General features: G+C 38.3%; 1 protein-coding gene across 6 annotated transcripts in view; it reads right to left on the bottom strand.

Moving 5' to 3' along the window:
• Nucleotides 1–3,358: 3,358 nt before the first annotated feature.
• The window catches only part of MIA2 (MIA SH3 domain ER export factor 2), a 38,684-nt gene continuing 25,284 nt past the window's right edge, over nt 3,359–16,758 (bottom strand). For 5 of the 6 annotated variants that reach the window (XM_076345072.1, XM_076345074.1, XM_076345075.1 and 2 more), the window contains 11 exons: nt 15,882–15,983; nt 14,466–14,526; nt 14,101–14,136; nt 13,067–13,134; nt 12,267–12,349; nt 11,774–11,905; nt 9,748–9,900; nt 8,231–8,362; nt 5,389–5,465; nt 4,754–4,979; nt 3,359–3,927 (listed from right to left, as the gene is read on the bottom strand). In XM_076345072.1, the coding sequence (XP_076201187.1) occupies nt 3,770–3,927; nt 4,754–4,979; nt 5,389–5,465; nt 8,231–8,362; nt 9,748–9,900; nt 11,774–11,905; nt 12,267–12,349; nt 13,067–13,134; nt 14,101–14,136; nt 14,466–14,526; nt 15,882–15,983 (1,228 nt within the window). In that variant the 3' untranslated portion in view covers nt 3,359–3,769. The remainder of the gene's footprint in view (nt 3,928–4,753; nt 4,980–5,388; nt 5,466–8,230; nt 8,363–9,747; nt 9,901–11,773; nt 11,906–12,266; nt 12,350–13,066; nt 13,135–14,100; nt 14,137–14,465; nt 14,527–15,881; nt 15,984–16,758) is intronic. The other variant, XM_076345073.1, reaches the window with a different exon arrangement.

Below are 16,758 nucleotides of genomic sequence, written 5' to 3'. Positions count from 1 at the left end.
CTTCTGAACTTCATTTTATGATAGTCCAAACCGCTACCAAGTGTGCGAATTGCACTGCTGCTTGTTTAAGCAGTCTCCTAGATCAAAATCTAGATAGGGTATGCAAGATCATTTGCCACCTTACTGAAGAGATGCTGTGGGTAATAAAGGTAAGGTAGACACAATCACAGCTTTTCACGTTCCAGTAAAGTGAAATAACAGGGCTTGGTTCTCGGTGCCTTTCAGGGCTCGGCCTCGGGAGGGAGGTTTATGTAGCCGTTAAATCTGGTAGTGACTGTTCAGCATCATCTGGACCTTAAATTTGGTCTTAAAGTGATCAAAATTTCTGGCTTTTTTCCGTGCAACTTCCTGAAGAAAATGCTGCATCCTCTGGTTTAAACGGAGTTGCAGGATGTTAATTTTCTCTCTGCAGACTACTGTGTTTCTAGGGATAACTGCCTTACTTAACGCTGTTGGGAAGTAACTTGTTTACCTTTCCGTTACATGAACAAGTTTCTCTTTTTAGTCTAACCTATTTTCTGCTTTGTTTTTAATTAACTTAATCTTGAAAGGTAAGATAAGGAGCAGGAGAAACAGGCCACTTGACTGTGGTGGAGAGATGTGCAGTCCTTTCACTTACTGCAGTTACAGCCACAGCGTTTAAAATAGGCTGCGTCGATGGATGTCCGCTGTTAATGCTCCAGCTCCCATTTCCCACACAGTCTGAAGTCTAATCACTGGGTGCGGCTCGTGTTCCAGGTACGGGGTCAATGTACTTATTACATACAGACTACTATAATCTTTCTTTCTTTGCAAGTATAGGGAGTCCAGTAAGGCACGAGTGTGTGGTGAAACCCATACCTTGAGCAGTGTTGGAGAAATGCCGATTGGTCTGTTGTCTTAAAGTTGGCTTTGTTGTTTGTATTTTTAGCAATAATCTGAATTAGTGATACCAGGATGAAGGGGATCAAGCGTTAGGAAACTAAGATGGTCCTAATGTGGAAAGTGTGCTTGGATTGGGAGTGGGTCCTTACAAACTCTGGGAAATTGCTTTGAGCTTGCATAATCCCAAATGGGATTTCAAATTTTTTTGTTCGTTTGTTTCTCTTTGTTTTCCCTAAAGAGACAGCCATGTCAGGTTAGTCTTGCTGCATTCTAGATCTAGCAGCAGGAACTTGGAACATAAGCCCTTAACTGTTAAAACTGGATTGCTTTTTCTTTTGGGGGGGAACAGGGACTTCCCTGTGTGAGTGCTTGTGTGACACTTCTTGGTTAAACGTATCTAAATACATCTGTTGGGTTACTGTACCCTGCTTCCTATTGCATAAATCTGAGCTTGTTTTTAAATTGCTTGTCTGCAAATAAAATTTTGGGCTATTACTGGGAGGAAAAAAAAAATGGCTGAAATGATTTCATTCTCTCTGCAGGATGATGTAATCCATGGTTGTCCTGCATTATCTTAGTCCAGCTAACTTTTGTTTTGCCTGCAGTTTCCAGTATCATTGTGGGCATAGAGTAGATTGTTTTGGTGGAGGAAGAAGTGTTTTTTGCAGACAGTTAACTTAGTTACAAGCTAGAACAAATATTTAACCCTCACAGAAAAAATGCTGTGTTTGTTCAGAAAATACAGTGACATTCCTAAGTAGTTTGCAACCCTTAATGTGAGTTGGGGGGGAAAAAAAAAGGGTTCTTACGGTGGCAGTATTATCAAAGGAAGGACCTCTGTGCTATCCACGGGTTCTATGTACAGGGGCGAGTTGATAGTTGGCAGTTCTGGCTGTTCCTAGGACTGACATCAAGGGCAAGGGTAAAACCCAACAGTTCCTTTTAGAATCCTGGTGAAGTCTTTCAGGCAAACCTGGAGCCTTTAGAAAGCAACCAATTGACTAAAAATGATGCAACAGCTGAATTAAGCTAAATAGCAGTTAAAACAATTTAACACGGATGATGCTGTCAAATTTGTTGTTGAATAGCTCAAGTACAAAGGCTTATCTAAAGGCCTTTGAGGACTGAACTAGAAGTAGAAAGGAGAATAAAGAAATTGCAGGAATGAGCCACGGAAGAGTTCTGTAGCTGAAATAAGCCTACGTGGAAATAATGGTAGGAGCGGGAGTACTGAGCTGCGAAAGGAAAAGCTCCCTTGGCAGACTTGACCTAAGCAATTACAAAAAAAGTGGGCTGGAGATTTTTTTGTAACTTCTAATTACGGGGTGTGGTGGTGGCTGCATTTATATTAAAGGCTGAAACTGTGTTTTGCGTGTGCAGAGAATGGGGGGAATGGCAGCTGAACTGCCCCTGCTGCCACTGCAAGTGGGGGCTTGCTAAAAACTTCCCCTCTTTATCTTAAAAGGTCCCTTACCAAATGACTGTGCTGTGAGTAATGACATGGCTTTCAAGTTGAAGCTAAACTGACAGAAGAGCCAACAGCTTCTAGCAGAAGTCTTTAGACTGTACAGTAGTCGGTAAAAACGGAGCTAGGCTCTGTCCAGCTCCAGCACGGCACCGAAATGCCTGCGCCCTGGCTGCGGGCAGGTGCGCTGTGCCTGTTGTGATGGCCGTTACCACCAGGGAAGCAGCAAATGGCAACCCCATTCAAAGAGGTGGATGAGACGACACACCAAATGTTTCTATAGGCACAAAATTATTCATGCTGTAGTTTGCCACTTCTTTCTTGTATTTTTTAATTCTGCTTTTTTTGTGAAGCCTAGCAATCACTACAGAATGTGCATGGACACAATTCATGTCTAAAATTATATGTTTGTTTGGGTTTAAATGTTTGCTGCAGCAGCATGTTCTTGACCACTTTTGTTGCTTTTTTTGCTAAGTGTATTGGATATACTTGCTTCTGTGCTTGTTCTAGACAAGAAAGAAATTCTACCTTGCCTTGCAGTTTTAATTATCTGCACTATGTGTTAGGATGAGCACGCCTACAGAAATCTCCTGCCCCAGCCTATGTGGCCATTTTGTTGATAAATGTGTGCTCTCTGAAGTCAGAGTTGAAGGAATTGGGTTTTTTGTCCCACCCAGCTTCCCGAAGGCCAGTGTTAAAATCCAAAGACTAATAAACTGAATTCATGTTGAGACAGTAGAAAACCCTAACAGTAGTTTGCTGCAGACACCCATCTTCAAAGGCAAGGTTCTGGTGGTGCTGAAACATCCCATAGCTACAACTCCTTCCTCCCATGTCATAAGAAAACCGTGTACACATCTTCAATAAAAAACTACCCCAGACTTGGTTTTGAAGAGTGATGGGAGAGTTGCTTAACAGAGTATGTATGTAGTAGGGAATGACATTAGTTCCTCTTCACTTCTTCTGTTAACAGTGACTACTACTTCACTTCAACTACTTCTGTAGCACCATGTTAACAGTGACACTGCCTTCATTTTCAGTAGACTTTTATTAACTGTTCAATGTGTTTTCACATTCTATTCATAAAGCAGCAAGCATCACTTCTGGCATGCAAAGAGATCCCCTGTACAGCTAAACAAGGACAAAGCAGCTGGACTTTTAAAACATGGTTCACGTGATTTAACTTTATACACCTCTGAAGAGATTACTTAAGTTAGAAATACTTAATTTAAAATGACTAGTGTACAATGGAAATCACTTATTCACAATATTCAGTTATTTTGTTCTTTATTTACAAAATACTATCCTGAGAATTTTCTATTAAGCTTCAATTTGAGCAAAGTAGTTTATATATACCTAAGTAACAATGGTTACTTAACATAAGGAAAAATGCCATTAGAAGAGTACAGAAACGGTTCAGCACGTTGCTCAATGACTCTGTCAAGTCTCTTGCCGTGGTTCTGGTTGTTCTACAGCTGATGGATTTGACTGAGGTGGCTCACCTCTATTTTCAAGAGGTGGTGGTGGTGGTGGAGGCAAAAATCCAGGTCGTTGCGGTGGATAGTGAGGATAAGATCTCATTGGAAATGGATTTCTTACTGTGAGAGAATCGGAGTAGTCCAGTTAATATCAATCGAACAGCAAGCACATACCTGCTCCTCCTACCCCACATACCTTACTGCTCAGCAATGGCCTACCTAAATAGAAGTCAGAAAGCAGACCTAGGTGTTAGGTGTTATGCTCCAAAGAGACAGAGATGCTAGGAAGGGGGAGGACAAAACGATCGCTCTTCGCAGTAGTTACCTGCAACAGGCTCGCAGCAGCAGCCAGTCAGTGTCTGTTAATGGGCAGCTGCTGCTGCCACCGTCACCTCTGGTCTGCTGTAGCAGCCCTTGGCTGTCATACCTTACAGAACTGTTTAGTTCTTCACAGGTTAATCGGAGAACAGCAGGAGGCAGAAAGCAGCCCTTCAGTCTGATACTTACATCTTGCTCCACTAATGCAAGCTCCAAGGAAAAACAATTAACAAGTACGTCCCAAATGCATGCTTTTGTATGGACACTAGCTAAAGGATGAAACTTTAAGATTTATGTATGATGCAGCCTCGTAGGAGGAAGAGGATTAAGGTAAGCATTTACTTGCTTTCCTACCCAAAAAAGAACCCTTTAAATGCTGAACAGTGTGTGTATGTGTATTTTCCAGCCAAAGCTACTATTTGTAAAAACATTATCAATATGAGCAACTGTGAGGAAGAAAGTGTACAACACAGTTAGCCTTCATCAGAAAAGATGCTCCCGGTTAGCTGAATTGAGAAGAAGTACATGCAAATAAAGATTTAAGTGTTCACCCAGTGTGGTAACTCACTACCTGCACAAAGCACTCATGTTCATCGACTTGAAGTAAATGCTGGCAAAAGCTACGTACTTGGCAGTGGAGGGCGCGGAAGCCCAAAGTCTCGTACTGGAAAACATTCACGTGGTCCATACATGCCGGCAGGAGGAGGGGGAGGAAAAGGGGGTCCTCGTCTCATGAAAGGTGCTCTAGGATCCACAGGCATCAACGGAGGTCTGACTGGAGGGAAAGGTGGAGGACCAAACCCTGAACTGACAGCTTCACTTTCAGATGCCAGCGACCGATCAGGTAGCGAGTTCTGCAACACAATGAAAACAAGGAAGTTAGCTTAGGGAAAGGGATAAGGAGAGGGAATATCTCCAGTCCTATCAGGCCCACTTTGATGTAGACTGTCACACTAGCTAACAGCTAGTTCCAACTCTGCCTTGGCTACGGCATAATCCTGAGCAAGGCTATCTATGTTCACTGACCATCAGCTTGACCATAGTTTCATCTCTGGGTTATAATTAATTTTCAGCAGGGATTATATTAGTCACACATCAAAATTAATTCACAAGACAGTAAGTGCTGTGATACAAGTACACGCACAACTTTATCATTTGCACTGCACAGTGCAATATGTGACTAATGTACCAGAGACAAAGTTTCCTAAATATTTGGCAGAAAATTAAAGCACGTTTAAATCAAGTTTCTGTTTAGCTACTTACGCTAAGATTAGAATGATCTTTCATCCCATTTCCACTTGGTTCTGTTCGTGGGCTATTTTCTGAAGATGTTTGTCCATCTGTATGCAAAAGTTAAACAAGTTATTCAGTGCTGGCCTCCTTCTCCCCACCACCGATTTCAGTGTCTTTTCTGAAATCGGGATACATAGGCAAGAAAAAAAAAGTATCACTGTACCAAGCAACTGTTCTGCAGGCAGCCTGAAAGACAAATGAGGAAAAACAAAGCTATGGCTGAGTATTTTCTCCAACTTCTGTACAGGGTGCACATGAATTACGAGGTTGCAGCTTTTACCAAAGTTTCTTCTATCAAAATCAGGCTTTTTCTTCCATTTTAGTATTTTTTTTAGAAGTTAAAAGTGCATTTTCCTAGTGACACATCTTAACATTACTGCAGCAGTTCCATTTTTCCCCTCCCTCCTGCTAATACGTTACTTCTTTGGTAAGTCCCACTCTGGGAACAACTGCACTACGATATGCTCTTGGCATACAACTCGACAGCAATCCTATTCAAGTTTGACAAAAACCGATTCCTTCCACAGTTGCTAAACATCAGAAGACTTTCAGAACTACATCAGTTCTGGACAAGCGTTCAGAAATAAGAATAATCATCCTCTTATTTGCTGTACTCACTTTATAAATTAAGAGATAAATAGGATCTTCAGCATTTTTACCTTTATAATTCCCTGAGAACAAGTATTTTCAGTAACAGCTGAGGAAAAATATTCAAGGGAATTGTCAGAGGAGAATGTGACTGGATATAAATATATGAAATATATACACTAAATGTACTCCTTTCTTAAAAAAAAAAAACCAACCAAAAAAACCAACCAAAAAAACCAAAACAACAAACCTGAGATTTGAAAAATACTGCTTTCTTCCACTTCTGCCCGAATGAAGAGAATACTACTAAAAAGCACAAGACCAAAACAATACTTCTAACAAGTGACAGATTGTTCATCTACGTGTTGTATTTGTTCTCCTCTGAAGCAAACAAAGCTATTTTCTCAATGAACAGATAGGTCTTTTCAAAAAAAAATCTAAGTCACACGACCTTTCAAGCAGGCCCTGCCTTTGTTGAAGATATTGTTACTTAACAATCTGAAGCATTTTAACTGCTTATGTCACACAGAGAATAGTCATGCCTTGATACTTACATTGCATAACACTTCCATTTTAAATCCTTGTAAAAGTTGCTCACAAACTCTGTCAAGCTTCAACCCTTCTTTCTGACAAGAAGTTTCCTGCTCCAGGTATCCGCCTCAAGTTTAACGTTTTTGTAGTTAGCCACCTCAGCTTAGGAAAATCTGTATTATTTCGTTCAGTTTAAATAACATTTTGATCATCTTGCTGAGAAAGTGTAGCTCATTCACTCTTTAGAGTTGGAGCCTGGATTTCAGTACTGTGAGACATGTTGCTGTTCTGAAGTCAGATGGTATGTGCTGGACAGAGTGGAGTGGGTTTTTTTTAATTTGTTGGGGTTTTTTTGCTATTTTTACAAATACCCAAGTCTAGTGAAATTATATGCCTCTAAAAAGCAACATTCACATATGCTTAATAACCTGCTAAATGCTGGCAGCAAGGTTATCCAAAACCCTGTTTCCATTAAGTAGGTTTTGAACTGCCCAAGAACTCAATACAGCTTTTTTTTTTTATTGTTGCTTGCCAGCAGTTGAAGAAAAGGGTAAAAATGCATACAAGAAATGAGTGCAAAGACGGTGCACTTCTCCTGTCCTTCAGTCAGCATCCAGGTGCTAGAAGACAGACCTCGGTGGAATACAAAGTAGCAGAAAGCAGAAGTGAAACACAGAGAGGCCTGGGAAAGGGGGTAGGAAGGCGAGCGGCTGTACAGGAACAGAATTGTCTTCCAGTAGAGAACAGTTCCCTGTAAAACCTGAACCTTCAACCTGAAACAGAATTCAGCGTTCCCAGTTCTCACATTATGACACCAAGTAACAAAGGTTCTCTCTCCTATTGCCAGAAACTGGGCAACAAAGATGGTAACTTACTACTAATCATATGAGTAACTGAATACCAGGTGGCAAAGTTTCTGTTGTGAGTTTAAGGGCTTCAACCTAGCTGATGACTCAGACACATGTGACTTACTAGGCATTAAATAAGGGTGAAAACTGTTTAATAAGTGTTAAGGCTTTAAGCTCGTAAACTGTTTCAGTGATAAGGTTTAAGTCACCAAAACTTTGCCTCTGAGCTTCTGGCTGTTGCTGAGCATCACAAACTAGAATTTACATAATTGGCCAATTTAAAACAAATGGTACTTGGGTCAGTGAAATATGTGATTAAGTTGGGGGCAACTGCACTGCGAACTACAAAAAGGTGCAAGTATGGTAAACGGTTTGAAGGAGGAGGCCTCAGGACCTTCTAGTTCAGTACGCAAAGCCAGTGGGTATTTGAAAATTTTGCCGTTATTCTTTCAGTCTTACTGACTCCAACTCCTTCTAACCTTACCAAATGTGGCATGGAAATGCAAGTAAAGGTCTGATATTTTAATGCTGTGGTGAGCCTCCTGGGAGGGGCCAAAACAGACTCAAGGCCAAGCCTGAGTGGTTAACACACAGAACAGTGAAGGTGGACAAAGAAAATACCTCATGACTACCATTCACTGAGTCCCATCCACCTGACAGAAGAGACTGCTATTGTTGATAACAGGGAAAGACTGCATCAAGGCTAGCAGGTGTTAAAATGTTTTTACACAGTGGAACATCGGGTCTGTGGTAGCTATGAAGTTGTCCTCTTACCATGGCTTACTACATATAGTCAACCTATACCGAGATTCTCCATTTGATAGTATCATGAAAGCAATTCTCACCTGTCTTATCAAAAGACTGCACATTGTAAGTTCGTAGTTCTGCTGGTCCAGAGAGTCTTCCAGTATTTGGAGGATTAGGAAAAAATCTTTCTTGTCTTCGAGGAGGAAGAACTGGATCAGTGTAAGACTCAACTAACATTGAAGAAATCACAAAACATGTCAGTGAAGATTTACTCCCCCCATTCCATTCCATACAATTTTAGACCAGCAAAATTCTCTGGGTATCTTATGCTCTTCTACATATCCAAAGTGACTATTAATCAGGGTGAGCAAACAACCTTAAAAAAACCCGAACATAGGAATCCCACCAAGTAGGTACTACAGCTTATGTTTCTAAGAAGCTGCAAAAGAGAAAAGCTCATTGATTTTTGGCTTAACATACAGTAGGATTTTGAAAGTTATGATTACCTAAGTTATAAACAGTGGGGCCTTGAAACAAAGGTTCAGCATAGCAATGAAGGTCAAAGGCAAAACAAATTACTATACATTTTAAGCCACGCTTAGATAAGAGTGCTGTTCCCCATTACGTTTCATAGTGCTGTAATGTGTTTCCACCAACTTCCTTGCATCAGATCTTGCAATCATGCAGCTACAAGACAAACTGTATCAGTGAGATCCAACTGCAAAGATGGGGTAAGAATGCAGCTCAGGTCAAGGAAACAAGACTACCCCTCTGCAGTACCCTGTCAATAGATCAGATCTGACAAACAAGAAACTGCATCCTGAGTGGACTTTGAGTTTTATAATCAGGCTTTCACACAGATGTGTAGCAACTACAATAGTGCTTGCTGCATCTAATAATTGAGGTACTTTAATCTGTATACTTTACCTAATTTTTAATTTTTTTTTTAACCTGTAGCATTTTTGCTTCTTTATTGCAGGTATACAGGAAGGTTGTCCTTCCCCCTGCATTGTTTACTTTAGAAATATCAGTAGTATCCTCTTTGATTCATGTCGGTCTTCCCTGACTGATCGTGTGCAATACACGTTTAGTTGAAGAAGTGAGAGTGAAGACTGATTTTGTTGTTGTTAATTATCAAAGAGGCAGTATCAACATGAAAATATGTACCGAACAGGATGACTGTACCATGGTACTCCTGTACTATTAATATAATTTTTATTTTGAAAGACATAGTATTTTGCAACATTAGCTTTTATTTATTTATTTATTTGTGGCTAATGTACCATCAAAACTTCTCACTTTCTCAGATCTCTTATCCAGCCCAGACAGGTCTTTTGATGCACTAAACGAGCCCCCAATAAAATGATGAAACTGAACAGCTGATTGTACACTGCTAGTACCAATATACATTTAAAAGATAGCATAGAAGTGCAAGTGAACTGCACCGTTCAAGAAGGGGAAAAAACCTACTATTAAAAAAAACTTTCCTGTGCAGTTGCACATGCAGTTCCAAGAAAACATTTCATATTTTTAAGCAAAAAATACTTAAATATATACACTACAAGTCAGTAATTCCATTTTTCCATAGATACAGTAGCTAAGCAGATTTTTATACCTGGTGGAGGCAGAATTATCCTGCGTTCTCTGTCCCAAGGAGGAGACAGGGACCCAGTATCTGATGGCGGTCTGTGGGGATCTGTTAATCTATCAGAACTCAGCTCTCCTCTTTCATTACCAGCTTCATACATGGCAGTTGGTCCTCTGGATCCTAATCGAAGAAATCAGATAGCTATTTACCCAGGTATTTTAAATCCTCTATTATGGCTTTCTTCATTAAGTCTGAAAATAGTAAAATAAATCACGGAATGCCAACACTGTCAAGATACAAGAGGCGCATGGCTCCACAGGACTCTCCAGCTGTTGGCTGATGACCAGTTATGTTTACTAGAACTGTTTAAAAGGTTTGTTTGGAATGAAAAAGTTAGTTTTTTTACTCTTAGTTCAACAAGAGTGCAATCTAGAGTACCTGCAATTAAAAAAAAAAAAAAAAAAAAATCATTTTCAGAGTTTCGGTTCATTCGAACCAGAGAAACTAGTGCCCTCAAGATAAATCTTCTCAGTGCTAAAAAACCTGCTGCTAAACAAACTAAAAATTAGCACACTGAAAGCTAATACCCTCATCATAAGAAAACATCCACATTATATTCAACACTCTTCTGGTTCTTTCTAATTCTTTATTCAAGGAAAAAAAATAAGAGAAGCCCAGGTCAACACATAATGAAGTGCAGGAGAAACTGTAACAATGAGTGATTTTAGGTTGCAAGCTTCCTTTAAAATAGATTTGGTCTGAAAAATGACAGAAATACTGAATTCTGGTATCATTTTCTAATACTCTATCCTAAAATTCAACCTAAAATTTGAAACCATTTAGTGTCTTGTGCAAAGTGAGATGAGCGCTATAATTGCTCTGTACCTGACATTATTTAAACACATCATTTGTTTAATCTGCCCAAGTTACATTAGTGCTCCATTGTGAAATGGGCAGTAGTTATGCCTTTGCATAGTCTCCTTCTTTGTTAATACTGCATCCTGAAATCCAGTTTTTACTCTTCCTCACCAGCAACAGCTGAGCTACAATTTAAAGATACACTGGACATCTCAGTTTCATTACTTACTGTCTCTATACAAATACTCGAGCATGATTTTGCTTGTGTGTGGTTGAACATTCAATCTCAAGCTTTTTTCTGACTTAGAAAATGAATCAACTTTCATATGCACCTGGATATGCTTTTTACAAAGAATTAAAGTTAATATATAGTCCATGCTGGTCTTTTAAAAATCAATGTTGATTAGTGAAGTACTTGTAGAAGAGACATTTAGACATATTTCCCATGAAATAAGTACAGGTTTCAATGAGTGTAACAGTAGTAGTAAATTAAATAGTAGCTTCTTTATTACCTGTAACAGATGCTGAACGTCACTCTAGCATTTATCTACACTATTTCCATCAACATCAAAAATATGAAGGAACAGTGTTTTTCCTCCCTTACAACCCATGACACCACGGCTTGCTTTCACCTACTCCTCAATCTCTGCATTTTACTCCTTACACACAGTCTTCCTGTCCCTTTTATCACTAGGGAAGAAACTGTCTCCCACGTATAATGACTGCCTCAAATTTAGAACAAAGGAAAGAAAACAATTTACTGAATCAGTAACTTTCTAATATCATAACACCCAATAAAACTATCTGATGTTTTTGACAACGCAGGTACCCTCTCCTTCTCTCACCAACTGTAGGTTTACTTTAAAATCGTAAGTTTATTTCAGCAGAACCCCATTTGTCCAAGAAATAAACCAAGACTGATTAAGTTTGGCTTTTCACTTTTCTCAATCCGTGCTTCTAAAGTGAATCCACTGACCAACCCACTAGTACCAACTAAATTTTCCATTGTACTGTTACACATCAGACAGCTTTAGAAGCAAGCTGAAAAACAGGAAGAGTTTGTCCAATTAACTGTTTATATTGAATTGGTTGGTTTAATACTTTTTGTCACCAGCAAGAGGAAAAGGTGTGACAGGTTTATAGTAGAGGGGAGAGAAATCCAGAATAGATACATTTTCAAGTTTAAGAATTGTACCTCTTCCTCCTCCTCCACCTGGAAGCATAGGTGAAAGCCTTAAAGGACCCTCCAATAAAGTTGGAGGGGAAAGAAAAGCTCTTGTTTCAGATGAAGGCCGGCCCATTGGTGAGGGTCCATATGGGGAATGCTCTGGAACAGTTAAAACAAAATACTCAAGTTCACAATATTTAGTTTAGCAAACTGTATAAAGTAATTAACTTCTTAGGTGAAGTTTAAAGCTAAATTGTATAAGTGTAATGAAAACTGTGCTCTAATTACCATGTGTATCATATACCCAGTCTACTCTCATCGATACTACAAACACTCCTAGTTTCAACAAAATACTTGACATGACGTAGAGTCGCTTATGACCCAATTATTTTTTTAAATGACTGTTATTTGTACATACACATGGCCAAGATAGTTTTCAAACGATTACATATGTGTGGTCTTGGGAAACAAAACCAGAGCCTAATTGTTTTTGTTTATATTTTACAATTCAATACTGTACCTCTGCCAAATGGTCTAACTGGAACATCAAGAGCGTAAGGATCTTTTTCTAAAAGGTCAAGTTTAAATTCTGTTTCAGTTAATCTGCAAATAAACAACAAGAAAGTAGTAAATAACCAAGTGCAAAAGTTTTACTGGACTGCACTGTTTACTGCTAGGCTTTCTACTTAAAGGGTTAATGAAGCAAGGTATTTTATTCCCTAAATAAAAAGAAAAAAGACAAAGGATGTTACAGAACTCTGAACTTAAGAATTCCTGAAAGTATTTCTCTATGCTGCTGTATTTAACCTGTAATTCAGAAGTTGAACGGGCATGTTAGATGTTACAATTCCTAGCATGACATTACTGTCATGAGTACTCTAAATTGCATTCCAAGTATTAGCTAACTTCACACCTAAAGGTTCCTCACAACCACCACCACCTGATCTGTTAGCTCAGTATTAACTTCTGAGATAAGCTGTAAATTCATTAGGTAACCATGACTTCTGGTTGATAGATACTTATTTAAAACAAACAAACCCCCAAAACCTTTGAGTTCTAATACTACGTTCTGCTTCTTTCCTGAAATATTTCAATACTTTACATAGTTCCTAAATTCTTACTTTCTTGCACGTTATCATTACAGGGAATGCTCAAATGACTCCCTTCCTTTCAGAACTCCAGTGGAACACTGTGTTCTCTCCGCCCTGTTTGGGCCACAATGGATTAACATAGGTCTAGAAAACACCAAATTGCATAAATCCAAAACATACTCACATGCCAAATTGCATTTGTTTAGAATTAGATCAGGACTGCACTTACTTTTGTCTGTTATGTGCATTTTCTTTTTTTATATCATTGAGGTGTCTTTCAGCTGCCCGTGCTGTCAGCTTTGGGGAGGGACAAAAATCAGATGCTTAGATATTGCTATGTATTAATTAAATGCTTCATAAATGTGACAGGTCCTAGATCCAAGATATTTTTTTTCTATCTTAAGTGTGTGGACTGTATTTTCCCAAGATATGACTCGTGTATAAAGCATATGAAACAGAGCCTCACATACATCACCAAACGACATCAGCAGCTCTGCTACCCGAATTTTTGAGGAATGATATGGCTTTCCTGCAGATTCTTAAAACTGCAGAAATGAAATTCTTTGGCTATAGCTGCTTTGAAGCATCTACAGAATATGTACAGTATTTAAAGTCTCAAATTTTATATAAGAAAGTTTTATTTTAAAATCATGTAGTTAAAAACTGTAAAATTATGACCACGAAGCACCACAGCTTTTAACAGGACTCTATCTTATACAGACCGTTGTGTGAAACTGAAGAATGTATTAATCAGGAGATATTTTAAAGTTTCCTGTTTGGAAAAAAAGGTAAAAATGGACTTTGTAGCAACATTCTTTGGAAGCTGTCAGTGGAACATACTGTTCTCACAGGACATAATGTCTTCTATTAGTCGATAAAAGGACTGAAGTACATCCAGAGAAAATATTAAAATGGCATTGAAACAAGGCCAAAAGCTTTTATTATTAGCAAAATGTCACACACTTGTTAAATGGTAACATGTTATTCCAGAAGATTTATTGCTATAGCAAATAATATTGTACTATCATTCTACTGTGCTCATAGGGATCCGCCTTAATTATTCCAACTATTTTGTAAGATAAAAGTATTTTTAACATGCTTTTGTGTATTTCTGCAAGAAATACGTATGTTTAAAGGTGACAGGTTAGAGTTAATTTTGATTATGTTTTTTTAATAAGAAAGCGAAAAGTGATACAGCAAGCTATTCAAATCACTGAAAAGGAAGATGGACAAAGTTCAGAAAATTCAGTATTTGGAACTTACCCAATTATCATGAGCTTTTTTCTCATGCGAAGTAATCTGTGAAAGAGAGATTCATTAGACCATTATTCATCTTAAAAAGAAAACTTAAGATTGAGTATATGCTCTTATTCGTAAGTTTAATGTGTGCGGATAATTTATAATAAGACATCTAAACTTACAATTTAACTTTTTAATAAAGTTATCTGGTGATCTCTGCTATGAAATTGTGCCAGTCAAAACCAGATGGCATTAAGAAGGGGGGCAGCAAAAAACCACCCAACAAAACCAAGCCAAATACAGTATCACAACCTAGCTGAAAGTGGTATTTCAGTTGCAGCAACATCCCTCCTACTTGGCATAGATGGTAAGTAACACAAAGCACATACCTGATTCTGGTAAGAACGAATGGTTCTTTCTAGCTCTTCTTCAAGATCTTTTGCTCGCTGTCTGTAACAAAATTAGGATTTATGACATTGTAATAAAATGTTGAGGAAAGTAATTCTAAATACAGTAAACACAATGGTAAACACAAGGTATAACTGAAATTTTTATCCAAGACAGTATTGTCACTTAGGCCCATGGGATACATAAAAATTATTGTAGCAGTGGAAATTCTAGGCCCTAGATCAGTGCAAACAACATGGTAAACAAAAGAACAGAACCAAAACCCCCAACATCTCCCCAACTTTTCAGTGATCTGCGATATGTTTCCAATATAAAGGATATCCCTCCACCTATGCCCTACCAGCCAGCCTCACCCAGCTCAGCAAATGTACCAATGTGGCTTGAGCGTCATGCTGTCACAGGCTACCACAGTCAGTCCTGAGGGACAGTCACCTGCACTGAAGTTATTTCAAGACCGCAGGAAGTATGATGGCACCTCTGCTGCCAGCTGCCCTGTGCACAGCCTCTAGGTTCTACACTCTCTCAGCAGGTGGGCCAAAGACACATTCATTGTTTAGTTATACTCCACTTGCATTATTAATAGTCTCTTTAAAATTAAGATGTCTACAAAGTTCACGTTCTGAGTAAATCAGGAAGGGTGAATTCTGTCTTCCTGTATGAATACTGAAGAACATCTACAAGAACTTTACATTCTAGAGAAAGAATTAATCTAATTAACTCTTCAGGAAGCATTGCTGATCAGTATCGTTCAATTAGAGTCAATACTCCCATAAACATTGAGTAAGACGGGGAATATACATTACAGATTGAAGAATTATGCCACAGTTTGAGAAACCACAGAAACAAACCAGAGGTACGCAGTTGGTGTAACACAAAACAGAGCAAAGCAGTTAAAAACCAAACTACAGAAAATATTCCCACATCACAGTATTTTAGTAAAGAATTTCTAAACAACAGTACTATATGACAAGCTTAGAGATACAGAAATAGAATACTGTAACTATACAACATAAGTATGTTAGGATCTATAGGAAAACTGAACATTGCATTTATTTCACAGCATTCTCTTAACTTCATATTTTTATCTCTGTTCAGCAAAGGGAACTAGATTAGAGACCCACTTCTACCATTCCATTAAAGCTAACATGTCAATACAATTAGCATTCTAATGGAAGAAAAGTTGCCAGTGATCTTCCATACCCCATTTTTTAACAAAGCAAAAACTCCCTCAGTATGTATTATTACACACAAACTAGCATGTAACATACACACACACACACACACAACACAAAAACTAGGAGAAAATACATTCGCTTATGCTGGTGTTTTTATTAATTCTCTATTGCCTTTTGTTCACTTTGGAACAAGTGATTACAGCAACTAAAATCTGTAGTTACCTGTAGCTGTTTAGTTCTTCAGCAGCATGATTAATTTTTTCATCTACTTTAGAAAGCTTTTCTTCCTTCTGTAGGCGTTCTCTCTCTTCTACTGTCAGCTTCCTTTAAGAAAATTCAAAAACTATGGTTAATTCTGTTTCAAGTCAACAATTTTATAGTTGGTCTGTCAAGAAAAACTTTTTTAGGCCTGATGAATACATGATATTTATTCAGATCAACAGTTTTATAGGCAACATATGAAGTGGCATAAATAGCACTAGTTTGTATTCATATTAGTTTATTCAGTTCATTAACTGTTCTATATGAAACATTTAGATTACTACTATTCCTAAAAGGAATTTGCAAGACAATCCATATTCCCAAAGAATATTTTGGGGGGGGGGGGGGGCGGCGGCGGGAAGGCAGCCACAAATCAAATCAAAGTCAAAACCAAACTACACTAACTTACAGTGATTTGTTCTGGTACTTTTTTACATTTTAAAATAATTTTCCAGAGAAGAAAAAGGTTGTTATTAGCTATTAAAAAAAACTAGTTATTAAAAAAAATTCTTTCTAGGTTCCTTTTGTCAATGCCTTACTGGGCACAACAGAAGAGAAAACCCATATTCCAGACCACAGATTATACACAAGGTAATTCTGCAGAACACACATGGATACTACTGCTGCATACAGCCCTGAATGGATAAACTGGTCATTTTCCTGTAAACAGCAGTCCTTAGCTATCAAACTGTCTAAATCATGGATCTGTTGAACATGATTTAAACTTCTTTTCTACTCAATCTTCATTTCCCACTTTTTTATTTCCCTTGTCTAAACACGCCTAGCTTTTTAAAAGATGCCTTGTTAATACTAATAGCCTCTTTTATCTGCTATCTCA

Source organism: Aptenodytes patagonicus, chromosome 7 (assembly GCF_965638725.1).
Source record: "Aptenodytes patagonicus chromosome 7, bAptPat1.pri.cur, whole genome shotgun sequence".
NCBI lineage: Eukaryota > Metazoa > Chordata > Aves > Sphenisciformes > Spheniscidae > Aptenodytes > Aptenodytes patagonicus.
This window is presented reverse-complemented; position numbering and strand designations above follow the sequence as displayed.